The sequence below is a fragment of the Oncorhynchus mykiss genome, chromosome 21, assembly GCF_013265735.2.
Source record: "Oncorhynchus mykiss isolate Arlee chromosome 21, USDA_OmykA_1.1, whole genome shotgun sequence".
Lineage (NCBI taxonomy): Eukaryota > Metazoa > Chordata > Actinopteri > Salmoniformes > Salmonidae > Oncorhynchus > Oncorhynchus mykiss.
The window spans coordinates 39,547,239-39,565,352 of record NC_048585.1 but is presented as its reverse complement, the minus strand read 5'-3'; the positions used below and the strand labels follow the sequence as shown (position 1 = coordinate 39,565,352).

The 18,114-nt window shown below is 41.4% G+C and overlaps 2 protein-coding genes and 1 non-coding gene across 4 annotated transcripts; all 3 read left to right on the top strand.

The window, feature by feature from the left end:
* The first annotated feature begins 6,055 nt into the window (after positions 1–6,055).
* On the top strand, positions 6,056–9,515 carry LOC110500372 (lysophosphatidic acid receptor 6). The gene is made up of 4 exons (XM_021577705.2): positions 6,056–7,412; positions 7,518–7,716; positions 8,096–8,422; positions 8,543–9,515. The coding sequence occupies exons 1-4, from the start codon at positions 7,241–7,243 to the stop codon at positions 8,688–8,690; spliced, it is 846 nt and encodes a 281-aa protein (XP_021433380.2). The 5' UTR covers positions 6,056–7,240; the 3' UTR covers positions 8,691–9,515.
* Positions 9,516–14,224: 4,709 nt separating this feature from the next.
* her8a (hairy-related 8a) lies at positions 14,225–17,781 on the top strand. 2 transcript variants are annotated; one of them, XM_021577704.2, is made up of 4 exons: positions 14,228–14,655; positions 15,269–15,364; positions 15,459–15,537; positions 16,322–17,781. In XM_021577704.2, exons 1-4 carry the CDS (start codon positions 14,584–14,586, stop codon positions 16,948–16,950), a joined length of 876 nt encoding a protein of 291 aa, XP_021433379.1. In that variant the 5' UTR covers positions 14,228–14,583; the 3' UTR covers positions 16,951–17,781. The 2 variants fall into 2 exon arrangements, with proteins under 2 accessions (XP_036813690.1, XP_021433379.1); XM_036957795.1 differs by lacking the exon at positions 15,269–15,364 and having other exon boundaries at positions 14,225–14,655.
* A 247-nt stretch (positions 17,782–18,028) lies between these two features.
* On the top strand, positions 18,029–18,110 carry trnal-aag. Its single transcript has one exon. It is a non-coding gene; the product is annotated as a tRNA-Leu (tRNA).
* Positions 18,111–18,114: the final 4 nt, after the last annotated feature.

Sequence of the window (18,114 nt, the reverse complement as noted above, 5' to 3'; positions counted from 1 at the left end):
AACTCGGGATAACAAGTCATACAAAAGTGGCTCAGGTCAATTTCTATGGCAACGAATCCTTCAGAACGAACCTGCTCTGAGGCAGGCTTACTCACGGCTAACTCCACTTACCCTGAATGAAATGACTGAGGCGCGAGTTGAGGACCAATCAAATCAGATTCCATCCCTTTAGCAAAGATTGCGTCATCATCCCCTTCCTTTGAAGGAGACGACTGAATGAATATGTAATTGATCAAAAAGTTTTTTTTTGTGTTTAAAAATAGTCATGTTAAAATAATCACATTAAACATGTAATATTGACAGAATGCATTTCGAACTTCGTGCAATGTAACACTTGTATAACTTAATAGAAAATAAATATAAATAGGAGCTGGAAAACAGTTCTTGTACATTGATAAGCACACCAAACCACACCAAATAAAGATGGCACTTCTAAAAGCCTATTTCACACCATAGCTTGCTGAATTTGCAAGATAACTTTTATTTCATTTTGATCCCTAGCTGTGACCCCACTCTCAGAGGGTGTCTCAGGAGGAGTTGGGATACCAAAAATACATTTCCACACTCATATAGGTTACCCACTTGTACATTTTCATATAGGTTACCCACTTTGACTTTTTCGGGATTGATGCATTGTCTTACTGTAGAATTCAGCATTCGACTAGCCACGTGCGACATGCACAAGCAGTTCCAAGCCTTCAAGAGTTAGTGGCAGGTGGACGAGCAATAACAACCGTCAACGTTTGGATGAAGCCTGAGCTGGAATGTCAAGCTAACTGAAGCCGGTTAGGTTTAGAAAACCCTGAGTAGATCTAGTTTGCTTTGTGGGATACCCCTCTGGGGATACAAATGAATACACAAAAAATAAACAGACAGACTGTTGGGGAAATGGAGCCTCTTGCACAATAACTCTGTAAAAGACCAGTACATTCTACTTGTAAAACGGGTGCTTTGAAGAAGTGTAAGAGAGGGAGATGGTGGGATAAATAGGAACATAGATAGACAGAAATCGAAAGACGTAGAAGAGGGAGAGAGATATACAGTTGAAGTCGGAAGTTTACATACACCTTAGCCAAATACATTTAAGCTAAGTTTTTCCCAATTCCTGACAATCATAGTAAAAATGCCCTGTCTTAGGCAGGTTGGATCACCACTCTATTTTAAGAATGTGAAATGTCCAAATAATTGTAGAGAGAATTATTTATCTCAGCTTTTATTTCTATCATCAAATTACCAGTGGGTCAGAAGTTTACATACACTCAATTAGTATTTGGTAGCATTGCCTTTTAAATTGTTTAACTTGGGTTAAATGTTTTGGGTAGCCTTCCACAAGCTTCCTACAATAAGTTGGGTGGATTTTGGCCTATTCCTCCTGACAGAGCTTGTGTAACTGAGTCAGGTTTGTAGGCCTCCTTGCTCGCACACGCTTTTTCAGTTCTGCCCACAAATTTTCTACAGGATTGAGGTCAGGCTTTGTGATGGCCACTCCAATACCTTGACTTTGTTGTCCTTAAGCCATTTTGCCACAACTTTGGAAGTATGTTTGGGGTCATTGTCCATTTGGAAGACCCATTTGCGACCAAGCTTTAACTTCCTGACTGATGTCTTGAGATGTTGCTTCAATATATCCACATAATTTTCCTGCCTCATGATGCCATCTATTTTGTGAAGTGCACCAGTTCCTACTGCAGCAAAGCACCCCTACAACATGATGCTGCCATCCCGTGCTTCATGGTTGGGATGGTGTTCTTCGGCTTGCAAGCCTCCCCCTTTTTCCTCCAAACATAACGATAGATATTATGGCCAAACATTTCTATTTTTGTTTCATCAGACCAGAGGACATTTCTCCAAAAAGTACGATCTTTGTCCACATGTGCAGTTGCAAACCGTAGTCTGGCTTTTTAATGGCGGTTTTGGAACAGTGGCTTCTTCCTTGCTGAGCGGCCATTCAGGTTATGTCGATATAGGACTAATTTTACTGTGGATATAGATACTTTTGTACCTGATTCCTCCAGCATCTTCACAAGGTCCTTTGCTGTTGTTCTTGGATTGATTTGCAATTTTCGCACAAAAGTATGTTTATCTCTAGGAGACAGAACCCGCTCCTTCCTAAGTGGTATGATGGCTGCGTGGTCCCATGGTGTTTATACTTGCGTACTATTGTTTGTACAGATGAACGTGGTACCTTCAGGCGTTTGGAAATTTCTCCCAAGGATGAATCAGACTTGTGGAGGTCTACAATTGTTTTTCTGAGGTCTTGATTTCCCCATGATGTCAAGCAAAGGGGCACTGAGTTTGAAGTTAGGCATTGAAATACATCCACAGGCACACCTCCAATTGACTCAAATGATGTCAATTAGCCTATCAGAAGCTTCTACAGCCATTATATAATTTTCTGGAATTTTCCAAGCTGTTTAAAGGCATAGTCAACTTAGTGTATGTAAACTTCTGACCTACTGGAATTGTGATACAGTGAATTATAAATTAAATAATCTGTCTGTAAACAATTGTTGGAAAAATATAAATGTCCTAACCGACTTGCCAAAACTATAGTTGTTAACAAGACATTTGTGGAGTGGTTGAAAAGCGAGTTTTAAGGACTCCAACCTAAGTGTATGTAAACTTCCGACATCAACTGTATATACACACATGACATTTGAAATCTATTATTTTGGAACTTCTGTGAGTGTAATGTTTACTGTTAATTTGTTATTGTTTATTTCCTATTTGTTTATTATCTACTTCACCTGCTTTGGCAATGCTTACACACGTTTCCCATGCCAATACATTGCTTGAATTGAATTGAATTGAGAGACAGAGATGACTTTCACACCTCTCTGCTGTGGAGTCATGCTTACGAAACAACTTTTATTGGTTTTGTCACTCCCCCCCACCACCACCTCTCTTGCACACACACAAACATACACAAACACAACTGGTTAATAGGGGACTACAGATTCTTCAGAGGAAATGGTGGTGGTTGTGGTAGAGGTACCTCAAAGGAAACCGTTTGATCTGGCTCTCTTTCTATCTCTCTTTCTATCTGTCTTGCCTCTCTTTCCTGTCTTCCTGACACAACAGAATTCACATATAAGTAGCAGGAAACCAGCCATGTCCACATGTAACTGACATTCTCGCTCTCTCTCGCTATCCCCCGCACGTTCTCTCTCTCTCTCTCACGCTCTCCCCCTCTGCAGAAAAGCACCACCAAAGACGAGGTAACCATGACCATCAACACCACCCATAATTGCACCGAGCCCCAGATTAACCTTATTTTCGTGGGGGTCTACGTCCTTGTCTTCACCTTCGGCCTCTTCCTCAATCTCACAGGTACAAGGAGAAAACATACTCAACTCTTACCCTCTTGCATAAAGAAATAAAAGGGTGCTTGGAGCCAACGATCTAGAACAAAAAGAAACGCACACCTATTTAGGCGAGGTGCTGGGTAGAAAACTTGAAAATAAAGCAGAGCCCTCTCTCCTTTATTTTCATGGAGCCAACAATCTATCACATCACAAATGAACCCTCCTCGGGTCATATGTATCAGGCATCTCAGAATGGATCTACTGTAGGATCAGGCCCTCCCCATCCATGTATTCTTATTCATTGTGATGTGAAATGCAAAACTGATCCTAAATCAGCCCTCCTTCTCTGAGACACATACAGTGCATTCTGAAAATATTCAGACCCCTTGACTTTTGATATTTTGTTACTTTACAGCCTTATTAAAAAAAAAATCCCTCATCAATGTACACACAATACTCCATAATTACAAAGCAAAAACAGTTTTTTTTAAATAATGTTTGCAAATGTATTAAAAATCAATTGTGCGTCGCCCTATGGACCTCCCGATCGCGGCCGGCCGAGAAAGAGCCTGTGCCACCAAAGTCTCTGGTGGCACAGCTAGCACTGCACTGCCTTAGACCACTGCGCCACCCGGGAGGCCTGTTTTTATTTTTAATACATTGGCAAAAATGTCCAAAAACATGTTTTCGCTTTGTCATTATGGGGTATTGTGTGTAGATTTCTGAGGATTTTTATTTTATTTGATCAATTTTAGAATAAGGCTCTAATGTAACAAAATGTGGAAAAAGTCAAAGGGCTCGAATACTGTAACTAATGTATTTTACAATAGTTACAGTATCTTTTTTTCAGCTTCAGCTACCCTCAAATTGGAAAATTCTAAGTTTTGAATCCGGCATCTTTTTGTGTATCAGCACATAAACCATGTGCCATGGAATCAGTACATCGAAAATCTCTTCCCATTTGTTTGCAATCTGTATGGCACAGCTGTCAATTTTTTGTCCTAAAATGACACTGGTATACTTTTTTATGTAACACAATTTTATTTCACCAATTTTGTTTTTTAATGCAGGGCTGACAGACAAGTTCCTTACTTTTTCCCCCTTTCCACTTGCCTCTTCCATTTTTGCGGTTATTCTGCAATTGGATGGTTGTATTTTGTATTTTGGGTAGAGGAGACATTTCCATACATTTTTGTTAGCTGCATGTGTGACATGACTTCACCAGTCCTCTTTATGATATAACTGACAAAGATTAATATTTTTTTCCAAAAAAGTATGTTTTTTTTAATCAATTAGTATATTTAACCATAATATTTATTGTATTATTTGTTCTGTCTTTTCTGGTGGATAAAACTGAAATTACAATCAACTTTCTATGGCTTGTTTTAAAAATACAAATATTTTTGAGATGATTTCATTTTCAAATAGTGAAATGTTGTAAAGGGAAAAGGGCAATTATTGAACAAAGGGTGAGTCTTTCTTAATAATCTACTGGAAAACTAGTTTGGATTTATGTATGACTGCAGCCTTTAGTGAGAGGTCTAATGCTTTAATATTTAATCATTTCTACCCTCCCGAATTCATTTTCATTATGTAAATAGCCTGTTTAGTTTTGTCTGGGTAGCCATTCTAAATCAAATGAAATATTTTTTGCACATATCATTTAAAAAACAAGTTGCTAGGCGTAGGCAAGGCCATAAGTAAATAGGTACACTGGGATATGACAAAAGAGTTAACCAGGGTGATTTTTCCACAAATACAGGTATTTTCCTTTCCATGGTAACAAGATCTTATCTATTTTTGCTAACTTTCTATTAAAAGGTATTGTAGTAAGATCATTTATTTATTTTGGGATCTGAATAACGAATATGTCCACATCACAGTCAGACCATTTTATTGGTAAACTACACAGTAATGTAAAAGTTAGATTTTTTTGTGATCCAATATGCAATATATTATTACACTTATTGTAACGGGATTCGTCCTCCTCTGACGAGGAGTATGAGAGATCGGACCAATATGCAGCGTGGTACGTGTTCGTCATGTTTTATTGAACAAAATCACTGAACACGAAAATACAAAATAACAAATTGAAAGACAGAAATGAAAACCGAAACAGTTCCGTGTGGAACACACAGACACAGAAATCAATCACCCACGAAACACTGGTGGGAAAAGGCTACCTAAGTATGATTCTCAATCAGAGACAACTAACGACACCTGCCTCTGATTGAGAAACATACCAGGCCAAACGCAAAATACAACATAGAAAAACAAACATAGACTGCCCGCCCCAACTCATGCCCTGACCATACTAAAACAAAGACAAAACAAAGAAACTAAGGTCAGAACGTGACACTTATCATCATTTGGTTGTATTCCAGAAAGGTTAGAAAGGGTATTTAGATCCTCTATGAGGCTGTGGAGGGATCCAAATTGTGGATTTAAAAGAAAACGTACAATGACACCTTTGTTTTTAAGCCCTGGATTTCTAGCCGCTTGATATTATTGTTAGATCTGATTTTAATAGCTAACATTTTGTTGGCCATAATAAATAAATATGCTGATAGTGGACAACCTTGTTTTTCTCCTCTTGACAGTTTAATACTTTCTGAGAAGTAGCCATTATTTAATATTTCACACCTAGGGTTACTATACAGGTTGTATCACAACCGGCCGTGATTGGGAGTCCCATAGGGCAGCGCACAATTGGCCCAGCATCGTCTGGGTTTGGCCGGCGTAGGCCGTCATTGTAAATAAGAATTTGTTCTTAACTGACTTGCCTACTTAAATAAAGGTTCAATAAAAAATCTAAAATAACAATGTAACCCATTGTTTAAGAGATTCTCCAAAATGGAAATATTCCAGGCATTTATAAATACATTTGAGTCAACATTATCAAAAGCCTTTTCAAAGTCAGCTATGTGAATACCAGGCCTGGTTTCACAGATTTTTCATAGTGCTCTATTGTTTCCAGTACTTGTCTTATATTATCTCCATTGTATCGTCTGTGTAAAAAAACCTGTCTGATTAGGATGAACAATATCCGACAATACCATTTCAATTCTATCCGCTATGCATTTTGCCACAATTGTATAACAGTGTTGTAAGGGGCCTCCATTTTTTTTAAATGGACTGGATCTTTATTTTTACCACTTGGTCCTTTTTCACTAGTAATGAAATCAGACCTTGTTGAGTATCTGATAATCTACCATTTTTATAGGAGTGGTTAAAACATGCTAATAACGGTCCTCTGCGTACATCGTAAAAGGTTTGGCATACCTTAACTGGTATGTCATCCAGCCCTGGCGTTTTCCCGGACTTAAAGGCTTTAATTGCATCAAGAAGTTTCTCCTCTGTAATTTGGCCTTCACATGAGTCTTCCTGTACAACTGATATTGGATTGCATGGCCTCTAAAGACACATTTAAAAGTGTCCCATACAATAAGGGGATCTATGTTATGTCGGAAAACGTCAGTTATAAATTATTCTGTCCTGGTTAAAAACAAGTTAGCATCCAATAGGCTTTGATAGAATTTCCAATATCCTCTCCCATGTGGAAATTCTGTAAGAGTGATGTATATGCAAATTATTTGATGGTCCGACCCTATTCTGTCCCCATCAACAGTTTCCTTCAAAGGATTGTTTGTATAGAATAATAATAGGGAGAGCCAACTAAAGGCGTTAACTCTTTGCATCTATCCAGACCAAATGGATCACTGGGCCAGCCACTCTTAAACAGCACCTGGGCCAGCACAGGTGAAACACTTTCTGACTAACAAGATGGACAAGCCAGCACAGGTGTAACACATAGTGACTAGCAAGGTGACACCAATCGGTGCACCCCATATGCTGAATGGAAAAACCAAAGCCTGTAAAAATACAACCGCAGCACTCACCTGTGTTGCAATTTAAGCTTTTTTTTTCCATTTTCAATGTTCAACCTTACAGCACTGGTAGTCTTCTTCTGTTATACCAAGTTGTGGTCCCACACCATGGTCTACATGACAAACCTGGCCATCGCAGACCTCCTCCTGGTCCTCACTCTGCCCCTGAGGATCTACTACCATCTGGGCTTGTCCGGGTTACCTCAGGTCTTGTGTGAAGGTAATGGCTGGCTCGGGGTTGTTACCAGGGCTGGGGTCTATAACATGTCAATTTAGTCAAGTATATTCTTATTTTTCTTCTTCTTCATTCATTCATTCATTTCAGGGATGGGCCTGGTTCTTCTGGTCAACATGTATGGCAGCATATTCCTCCTCACCTGCATGTGTTTCGACCGCTGCATGGCCGTGTGCCTACCCATGTTGTCCTGGGTCCAGGAGGGGCGTAAGAAAGCCCCGCTGGTCTGCCTTGGGGTGTGGCTGCTCACGGCAGGCGCCAGCCTCCCCATCTACATCTCCAAACGCAGGTATAGGATACAACTAGGGCCAATAGTTTTTCCTGGTCAGGTTAACATGACTGCTGATGTAAGATCTGTTTAGCCTTTTCGATCACACTTAACAAGACTACATGGACAGGGGAGGGAGGACCTGATCCTAGTTCAGCACTCCTGCTCTGAAACGCTTTATGAATACAGACCCTGGTCAGAGAGATCTCATGGCCCTATAACATCACATCAGTCCTAAACATATTTTCATTTCTATAGCCACTGATATTCTCTCTTCTCTTTCTCTCTCTCCTTCTTTCTTTCTCTCTTTTTCTTTCTCTTTCTCTTTTTTTCTCTCCCTCTCTTTCTCTCCCTCTCTTCCCTCTCTCTCTCCCTCTCTCTCTGTACCCTCTCTCTTTAGAGAGGTGTCCAAGGACATTGAGGTCAATTGTTTCGGGAACCTCCCAGTATACGCCATGCAGCCCATGGCGGTCGCCTCGACTTTAACCGTCGGCTTCGGCATCCCCTTATTGGTGATGTTAGTCTGTTCCTGGGCATTGATCCAGGCCATCACAAGGAGCTCCATAGCCCAAACAAACTTCATCGACTCTGGGAAGATTCAGAGGATGATCACCATCAGCCTGGTGATATTCCTCACCTGTTTCCTGCCCTACCATGGGACTCTGGCCCTCCTCTATGTCCATAGGGAGGCGATAACATGCCCCCTTCTGGCAGCATACCACTATAGGTAGGTAGCTTTAGGTTTACTGTATCTATTAATGTTGTACATTTCTTGTCTGTTGTATTTGAATTAATATGACTTATTATTTTGTTATTAAAAATATTATTATTATTATTATTATTGCAGCCTAATGGTGGCCTGTCTGAATGCCATGTTGGACCCACTAGCCTACTACTTCACAACAGAGACGTTCAGGAGGAAGATGGATAAGGATTCTGTCAGAACAGCTCTTAGAGGAACAACAGGGAATCCAGAGGACCAGTCGATACTTTAAAGATGTTCCATCAAGGGCGTAACAGTCTCTTGAACATTAGGGGGACGGAGTCTAACATTTGGGCATTATGGATGTTCCCTGTAAACAGTCACAGCTCTGAGGGGATCAACACGAGGGGATCCATGGGACCTGTCTATACCTGAAAGACTTTAAATATAGTTCAAATGTGGAGTCTTTATAACAATTGTGAATTTATAAAAGGATCCACAGGCATACGATTCTCATTGAACTTTTATCCAATGAAGCCTCGTCTACAGAGCTGCCTCGTCTACAGAGCTGCATCGGTTATTGACGTTTGCAGATGTTACACATGAGGCTAAATGATGCAGGCCCAGGTGTCCATGGCTCAAATGGTGTCGGGATCTACTAATTCCTGCTGGGTCTTTGCTTTGGGAATCCTGTTTTGTTGACTTTTTAGCCTTTCACTGACATGAATTGGTTGATGAAGAGTAGCTAACTAAACTTTCTGATGAAATACACCAACAGAGTGGACAGAGGCCAGGCTTTGTGTAATTCAGGTCAATGCTTAAACATTTTGTAATTATGAAACGCTTACCTTGTGTCTATGTTTGTACTCTTTAGTTGCGTGCCTTTCTTTGTTTGCTGAAATCCATGCTTTTTCGAGAAACGTCAATCAAACACAATCACCGACTGTTTGCTCATTGCTGTTGCTCTAAGATGGCAACTCAGCCCAAATGCACGTGCCAATTGAATCTCAACAAGGAAGCGGTCCGTGGTTGGAAACTTCCTTCACCACGAAGTGTATCCCTTGCTTGCTAGCAAGCCTACTACGGCTAACTTACAGTCACGTCAAAAAGTGCAGTCAGAATAACAGCAAAGTAGCTGCATTTTCATTTGTTCAAGCTGTTTTCTAGTGACATTTATTTGGATACATCCATAACAATGAGCTAATGAGGCGCGATTTCGCCTGGCATAGAAGATGTGCTCTCTCGTCAGGACACTGTTGTTCAGAGGAGCCAGCCAACAACACAGCTAACACAATCACCTCAAACTGAGGCTGGAAAAACTGGAAACTAGCTGCACTTCATTGCGTTTTACCTTTTTTCAATTGACATTTCTTTGTATATATCCATACAAATGATGCCAGCTGATTCAGGATTTCGACTGGCTGAGAAATGCTGCCTGCCTGTCTGTCTCGTCCCGACTCCCGACACATTCATTGCTATGGGACAGCTGGAGATCGGAATTCAATATTAAAACAATGTTGCAAATGTTTGAGAGAAAGACAGCAAGGTTTATACAAATCTCCACAGTTGAAAATGAAATGTTAGTCTAAAAGAAATATGCGATAATGTCTAGATTACTTTTATAGTGGAGATCGAGTTAATAAAGTGCCTGGCTGGGCTGATGAGACAGTGGATTGCGCAGTCAGGTGGAACAGAGTAAACGCCATTTTAACGCCATTGATTTAGCCAGTGGTAACTTGTGGAATAGACACCGGCTGGAATGCAGTTTTAACCAATCAGCAATCAGGATTAGACCCACCCATTGTATAATATATGTTAATGATCTTGAACGATGATACAATGAGTAAGCTCTTTTATAAACGGTTATTTTGAATTGGCAAAATATTGTAACGTCATGAAATGTATTTAGAATGTTTGTTTTGTAAATCTAGATCAAGTTTTGAAGTGTTTTTCTCACATTCCCTGCCTGAAGAGAACTTAACACTGACCATTTGCAAAGGCAATGCAGCAATATATCTACAGTAACTGAAGCTTGAATGATTTTGAGTAGCCTGAATAATTTTACTGCTACATAAGGAAGCGTTGCATGTCCCCAACTCACATCTTCCTCTCAGGTGCCATTGTTACACCATTGCATTTATGAGAATAAAACATCAGTACCAGTGTTGTGGAGTAGTGAATTACATGTAGTTCAACTAGCAATTTAACTACATTTTGCTGTAGCTTGGTGGTAATTGAGCTCAACTTAAATCTTGGAAGTGTTTTCAGTAGTTAATTATGTTTTTGCCACGTAGCGGTGTAGCTAACTACTGGAACTACACACTACCTCTTTTTGCAAAAAAATAAGAAAATATTGGCGAAATAGACAATCATTTATTAATCAACATCTAGTATTGATTTACATATGGTTAAGTTGTCAACGAATGTGAATTCAATGTGAATTCAATGTGAATTCAATGTGAATTCAATGAAAAATGTCACCCTGTCATTGGATTTAGGTAAAAAGAAATAAAACAATTACTAAATTCCCTTACATTGATGACTTATTTCAAATCCGATCAATTTTCCACATTGATTCAACATCATCACATAGATTTTTTTTTTAATAATAATGACGTGGAAACAACGTTGATTCATCCAGTTTTTGCCAACAAAAGGAAAATATACATGTGCCTTTTTAATCTACACTTCACCTTGTCAAACCTATGTATTTCGGGTAGTCAAATTTTATCTGATTGCGCTGCTGCATTCAGAGATGTTCCTCATAATGTGTGCGTAATTATTTCATTTGTCCGTCTACATTATTCGCCAGGGAAGGGAAACATTCGGAGAATATTGAAGCATTGTATCCAAGGGCGTCATGCACCCCAAAAATCAGGCTGTTTCAATGGTTCTTTTTTTAAAGAAACAAAATTATGGCCAAAATTATGTGAACACTCCTTCAAATTAGTGGATTTGGCTAATTCAGTCACACCCGTTGCTGACAGGTGATTAAATTAAGCACACCATCATGCAGTATCCATAGACGAACATTGGCAGTAGAATGGCCCATACTGAAGAGCTCAGTGACTTTCCACGTGGCACTGTCATAGGATGTCACCTTTCCAACAAGTCAGTTTGAACAATTCTGCCCTGCTAGAGTTGCCCCAGTCGACTGTACGTGTTGGTATTGTGAAGTGGAAAAGTCTAGGGGCAACAACGGCTCAGCCGCGAAGTGGTAGGCCACACAAGCTCACAGAATGGGGCCGCCGAGTGCTGAAGCGTTTAGCTCGTAGAGATGGTCTGTCCTCGGTTGCAACACTCACTACTGAGTTCCAAACTCAAACTAATCTAGGTTTGGTGGATGCCAAGAGAACGCTACTTGCCCATAGTGCCAACTGTAAAGTTGGAGGAGGAATAAGGGTCTGGGGCTGTTTTTCATGGTTCGGTCTAGGCCCCTTAGTTCCAGTGGAAAATATTTTACAGCATAAAATACAATTTTAGATGACTCTGTGCTTCTTACTTTGTGGCAACGGTTTGGGGAAGGCCCTTTCTTCTTTCAGCATGACAATGCCCCCGTGCACAAAAGTGAAGTCTATACAGAAATGGTTTGTTGAGATCGGTGTGGAAGAACTTGACTGGCCTGCACAGAGCCCTGACCTCAACCCCATCGAACACCTTTGGGATGAATTGGAACAACTGCGAGCCAGGCCAAATCACCCAACATCAGTGCCCGACCTCACTAATGCTCTTGCAGCTGAATGGAAGCCAGTCCCCGCAGCAATGTTCCAACATCTAGTGGAAAGCCTTCCCAGAAGAGTGGATGCTGTTATGGCAGCAATGGGGGGGGGACCAACTCCATATTAATGCCCATGATTGTGGAATGAGATGTTCGACGAGCAGCATCCACATACCTATGGCCATGGAGTGTATATACAGTGCCTTCAGAAAGTATTCACACCCATTGACTTTTTCCACATTTTGTTGTGTTATGAAGTGGGATTAAAATGGATGAATTGCTTTCTAAAAGTGAGAGAAAAGGCTGCAGGCTGGCAGCTGCTCTCCAAACAGTGCTCCACATTGCATTTTAATCGAGATTGGAATCACTTTAGTCAACTTTTTATTTTGCATACTTAACATTTTTGGTCCTGCCATACCCAACACCCCTGAGATACACATTATTTGATTATTTTGGCTATGTTTTAGTGTGTTGAGTGGGTTGTGTGTGTGTGTGTGTGTGTGTGTGTGTGTGTCTGTGTGTGCGTGCGTGTTTATTTACATTACATTACATTATTTCCCTTTTATAACTAAGGTTATCATTATGTGTTCTGGTCTGCCTGCAGGCCTCTCCAGTATGTTGATGACAAACTGCTCCTTGGTCTGTGTGACAGTGTGTGTGTGTGAGAGAATACAGGAGAGTGGTTAAAGGGACAAACCCCGCAGAGTCAGATGAACTTGTCGACACCATTTGTCTCTGCGTGCAGTTTGAAAGAAGTTGCGTGTGTGTGTGTGTGTGTGCGTGTGCAAATCACGCTTGTGTGTGCGCCTGCATGTGTGTTCGTATTAGCACCTCAATAGATAGGTATCTGTGTGAAGTATCTGACCTCTATTGAACTGTGTTGCTCCAGTCGCATCTCTCTGTAGATGAGAAAAGGTCACGAAGTCACTACCACAGTCTGCAAAGTGCAAACAACCAAACAACCACCCCAAGGGGGATACCCCGAACACAGTGGGATTGACTCCCACAACTGTTTATTTAGGCCATATCTATTACAGCAACCACTAAGCCTCGTAGGTTATCAAACAAACTACCTTAGGCTGACTTATACTTGGAAGTAGGCCTATAGGTAAGCCTTGTAAATATACTTAGAATTGTTCATGCTTTATAGTCGATTTGTAGAGATGACCAATTTCAGAACAAAGTCCGTGACTGTCGCAGACCAGGCTATAGTCTATAGGCCTTAATAATTTAACACCATTCCCTCCCGCACACCCGAAAACATTGATCTGGTGCAGGAGTGAGCTGAAGGAGGGGGGGGGGGGGGCGGATTGAAGGACTTAATAAGATAGCCATTAAGGCTTTAGCACACAGACCATTCTTCTGTTAATTGGGGGTCATTACGGCCGGACTATAGGGTAGAAAAGAAAGAGGGAGACCTTAACCACTGGAGTGTGTCCAGAGGAGGGACGACGACGACGACACAATAATAAGAGGGGGAGGGGTTGGTAAAGAAGCTCAGGAAAGGGGGCAGGGAAAAGAAAGGTGGCAGGGAGAAGGGACAGGGATAATAGGTTGAGGATTCTCCTATAGCGATATTGAAAATAAGTGTTGTCTCTTTAGCTGCTATTGTTGTGCAACTTTTTTTCATCCCGTCAGACTTTCTTTTGTGTTTGGGTGCTGAAATGTCTGAAGGCTATATAAAGTTATTTGTGCAGTTTCTTCGATTACCTGTTGTTTATGTCTAAATCAATACATTTTCTTAACAGAGGATTGCCGTTTTCTTATTAATACATGGATTACAGGCATAGATGAACTAAGTAGAAAATTATAGTGACACTTTATGGAGGGTAATGATGTGTTATCATTGGCAACTGTAACGGAATTATCATCATGTCAATTACCTTTAGTTCGGCAATTTTAGCACTGGACCAGGTTACTTACCCGCAAAATCGCTTCCTAATTCCGAGACGATATCATCGATCATAACATTCTACGTAGCGATGAAATTATTTGCGCACCACCTTTCAGAACTCCCTTTTCCATCCGTGCTCTACGTGTCGAAACCCGTAAGCGTCCCCACCCCCTTCACCCGAACGCGCCCCTCCCCCACCCTCCCTATTCTCCCGCTTGACAACAGCGGGGAGAATCGGACCCTGTGCCATGAAACGTGCCCACGGCAGGGCTGTGGGAAAGTTCGGGAGAGAGAGCACCCACACATTGTCATGGTAATGTTGGTGGGTGGAGGTGTTGGGGGCGCGAGGCTGTGGTGCGTAAAATGCATATATACATGTATGTACCCCTACTCCAGTGCTCCTTTCTCCCTCTCTGTTGAACTATTCGCTCATAAAATACTAAAACAGTGTAAACTGAGTTGTGTGGGGGACTATAGCTGCAGAAGAGAGGGGCCCACAAGGACACAGATAGTGTGGACTGTGGAGCTCTCAGTTCGTCAGGTGGTTTGGTGCGTGCGCCTTGCAGCTCGAGGATGACGGCCTTCAACATGGGACACCGGGGAAATGGGCGCGAGAGGAATTTTAGCGCTAAAGAAGAACGAAAGGTAAGCTTGCTGCAATCAAATTGGCCTATATGAAAAGGTTTCGATATGATGCATTTGGGCGTCATTTAAGGAACTGGGTAATACATCAAGTAAAGGGTTGTGCAGGAATTGTGCTTAGTAAAACCATTTTGCAGTTAAAACCCTTAATTGCATTCATGCATCATGAAAATAAAGGCATGCATACTGTACTACCACAGATAATAAGATGCATGCATTGATGCAATGTGCAGAGAGTTGGTTGAGTTTGCAGACTTTGTATTCGCAGGTGGGGGGTGGGTGGCCAAAGAGGGCTCGGCTAGGGTGTTCTTATTCCAAAGTGTCTATTGCAGACTTGATCTGAGTATCAAAATCACATTTCCCCAAATATTACATTCAAACCACTGAAATGTAACAACAATTTCTGATTGCATCCATTCAAATCCTTTCAAACCACAGCAAAACGGATTGATTAGTTTAGATCAACATTGATTAACATGGGTGGTTTTCTATGTCTTTATGCCTTTACTTTGAAAAATCATAAATGGTCACTGTAAAGGTTTAAACAATCGCCAAGGCGTCAATTGGGTTAATATGTAGACAGATACATTAATTGGCCTGTTGATTTGATTGATAGTTGCGGAAGCCTCTAATTGAGAAAAAGAGGCGGGAGCGCATCAACTGCAGTCTGGAACAACTGAAAGGAATCATGGTGGATGCATACAACCTGGATGTGAGTACACACACACGATGAGAATATTTTGAGAGTGCAATTGCAAATTAAATTCTTCCTCCCATCTCCTTCTGAATCACTCCTCTTTACACAGCAATCTAAACTGGAGAAGGCTGATGTACTGGAGGTTACTGTGCAACATATGGAGGGTCTGCAGAAGGGTCACGGTTCAGGTAAGTGCCTAACACACACACACACACACACACACACACACACACACACACACACACACACCGTCACTTCGGGGGACAGTAGTCCACTTGGCTGTTTTCGTTCTTAAAACATTGTTCTAAATTCGAACAGAACATACATAACCTGTTTAAAATTCTTACAGTGATGGAAGCCTTGGAACCTCCCATGATGTGCAGGATTATCATGCGTTGTCAATCACTGAATAATGTCGCCCAATAGGGGTCCTTCACTCTACATATCAATGATCTCCTATTGGGTCAAATCAGTCAAATGATTGACAACAAGAGACAAACTGGGATTAAAAACAAGCCAGGGAATGGGATAGAAACTCCTTCGCTACCCTGATCACACATTTAACGAGTTGATATCAGCTGATTTGTTTTATTTCAAGTTATATAAAGTAATACATTCTATTGACCGCTATAAACTTGCTCACAAAGCTCACTGCATATTCATTAGTCCATAATACCATCAATATACTGCATACCCTACTATATATATATATTTTTTTTACCTTTATTTATCTAGGCAAATCAGTTAAGAACAAATTCTTATTTTCAATGACGGCCTAGGGTTAACTGCCTGTTCAGGGGCAGAACGAAAGATTTTGTACCTTGTCAGCTCGGGGGTTTGAACTTGCAACCTTCTGGTTACTAGTCCAATGCTCTAACCACTAGGCTACTAATATACATTGTAGGCCTGCTAAACCTGTGAGTTGGTGTTCAACCCTCACCACTTCCCCCTTGTGTTCGTATCTCTCTCTAGGTTCCCCTTCTGGTCCCAGTATAGGGTTTGACTCCCGGCAGCGCTACAGCAGTGGATACATTCAATGTATGCATGAGGTCCACAACCTGCTCAAGAGCTGCCCAGGCATGGACAAGCCACTGGGGGCCCGGCTCCTCAACCACCTGCTCAAGTCTTTGCCCCACATCAGCTCTGAGACTGGGGCTGGGAACACTGGTGGCAATGGGACCAATGGTATCAATGGGACTCCGACTAGGGCTATTGGTATGAGTAATAGTAACTGTGGTTGCATTGGTGGTGGTAGTAGTAATGGTGGTAGTCCCATGTCTGGATCTGGGCCTGTCTCCCCACCCCAGTCTCCACTTTCTCTGTCATCTGGAGGTGGAGCGCAGTCACTCCAGCCTTGCTGTTTACAGATGCATCATGCCACGCCCCCCTTGCAGCCATCACCCCCACCAATAGGAAGCTCACCACTCCACGCCCTTTGCAGCCAGGTACATTCTGGTAGAGATGGGAGGGATCAGCAGAAGTCTGTCTCCTCCTCCCCTCCTTGCTCCCCCAATCTACCCCAGCCTGGGGTGTTTCACCCCGCCCCCCTGTCCCCTTTCTCACCCCCCGGGGGAGACCCCTCCATGTGGAGGCCTTGGTGAAGACCTCAGGGAACAGACAAACACACACACACCTTCCATCAAGTTAGGTACCCAGATTTTTGTCCTGACCCCGTGACCTGACAAGGAAAATGCCCAGGCAGTAGGCCGACTAGGGCCTGGAGTTTTCCCAGTCAGGCTGTGGCAAGGAAAAACTCAGGGCCCTTTTATGTTTTATGAATCCCATCTCATGGGATCGCTCAATTCTGTTTTTCCTGGATCTAGTTGAGGATTCAGAAAATGCAGATCCAGGTGTATCTGCAGTTTCACTTATGTAAAGTTAAAACCAATGTGTTGTGGTGCAACTGGGCCAGCCCCCTAGGAACATGGCTCTGGTGCTCTGCTATAGTACACAATGCCAGCAGTTCTATAGCCACATGGCAACATGATAGGGTCTAATTTTCACTTTTAAATGTTTGGTCATTTATACATTTTAGACATACAAATATTTGTTTGCGATTGGGGAAGAGTACGCATTATAGCTACTTCAAGTTTGTACAGTTTTCTTGTTTTTTTTTGTCTTCCTATGTTGTAAACTTCTCTTTTCAAATAGTTCATATTTTGTGTTTTAGAAGTGAATCACAATGTTTTTGTTGAATATTTTGTCACTCATCTTTAATTGATTGATTCATTAACTGATACAACTGATTTGGTATTGATTCATTGATTCAGGTCTAGCTAAATTTGAAAATGAAAACTCAACAACTCATCCTTGTATATTACAAGAAGTTGCTAGGCTGTTTCATATTGAAGCAGCTCAATAAAGTGTTAATTGGCTGACAGTTGAAGTGTTGTATGGTCTCGAAATTAAATAAAAAATGTATAACAACTGTAGCCTAAATGTGAATCTTTTTATACCTGTCTCATATTCAAGCAGGCAAAATAAAGTGTGAAGTTGGTTAACATTTGGAGTTTATGATTTCAGAATTTAATAAATGATTGCAACTGAATTGACAATATCATCTATTTTGTATCAATATCAAATCATAAAAATATAATTATATTTCCAGTGCATGTGAAAATAAATATAGTAATGTTGTTATGTAGGACACCATTCGTTCTCGTGCGTTTGTCGACGTAAGATAGCGTGGCCGAGCGGTCTAAGGCGCTGGATTAAGGCTCCAGTCTCTTCGGGGGCGTGGGTTCGAATCCCACCGCTGTCAGGTA

What these genes read in the sequence shown, in the direction of transcription:
- LOC110500372 (XM_021577705.2), top strand. Translation starts at nt 7,241, where the DNA reads ATGTTCAACCTTACAGCACTGGTAGTCTTCTTCTGTTATACCAAGTTG. An exon ending in ACCTCAGGTCTTGTGTGAAG is followed by an intron (nt 7,413 to 7,517) that starts GTAATGGCTGGC and finishes CATTCATTTCAG; the next exon opens with GGATGGGCCTGGTTCTTCTG. An exon ending in ATCTACATCTCCAAACGCAG is followed by an intron (nt 7,717 to 8,095) that starts GTATAGGATACA and finishes CTCTCTCTTTAG; the next exon opens with AGAGGTGTCCAAGGACATTG.
- her8a (XM_021577704.2), top strand. Translation starts at nt 14,584, where the DNA reads ATGACGGCCTTCAACATGGGACACCGGGGAAATGGGCGCGAGAGGAAT. An exon ending in GCGCTAAAGAAGAACGAAAG is followed by an intron (nt 14,656 to 15,268) that starts GTAAGCTTGCTG and finishes TTTGATTGATAG; the next exon opens with TTGCGGAAGCCTCTAATTGA. An exon ending in TGGATGCATACAACCTGGAT is followed by an intron (nt 15,365 to 15,458) that starts GTGAGTACACAC and finishes CTCTTTACACAG; the next exon opens with CAATCTAAACTGGAGAAGGC.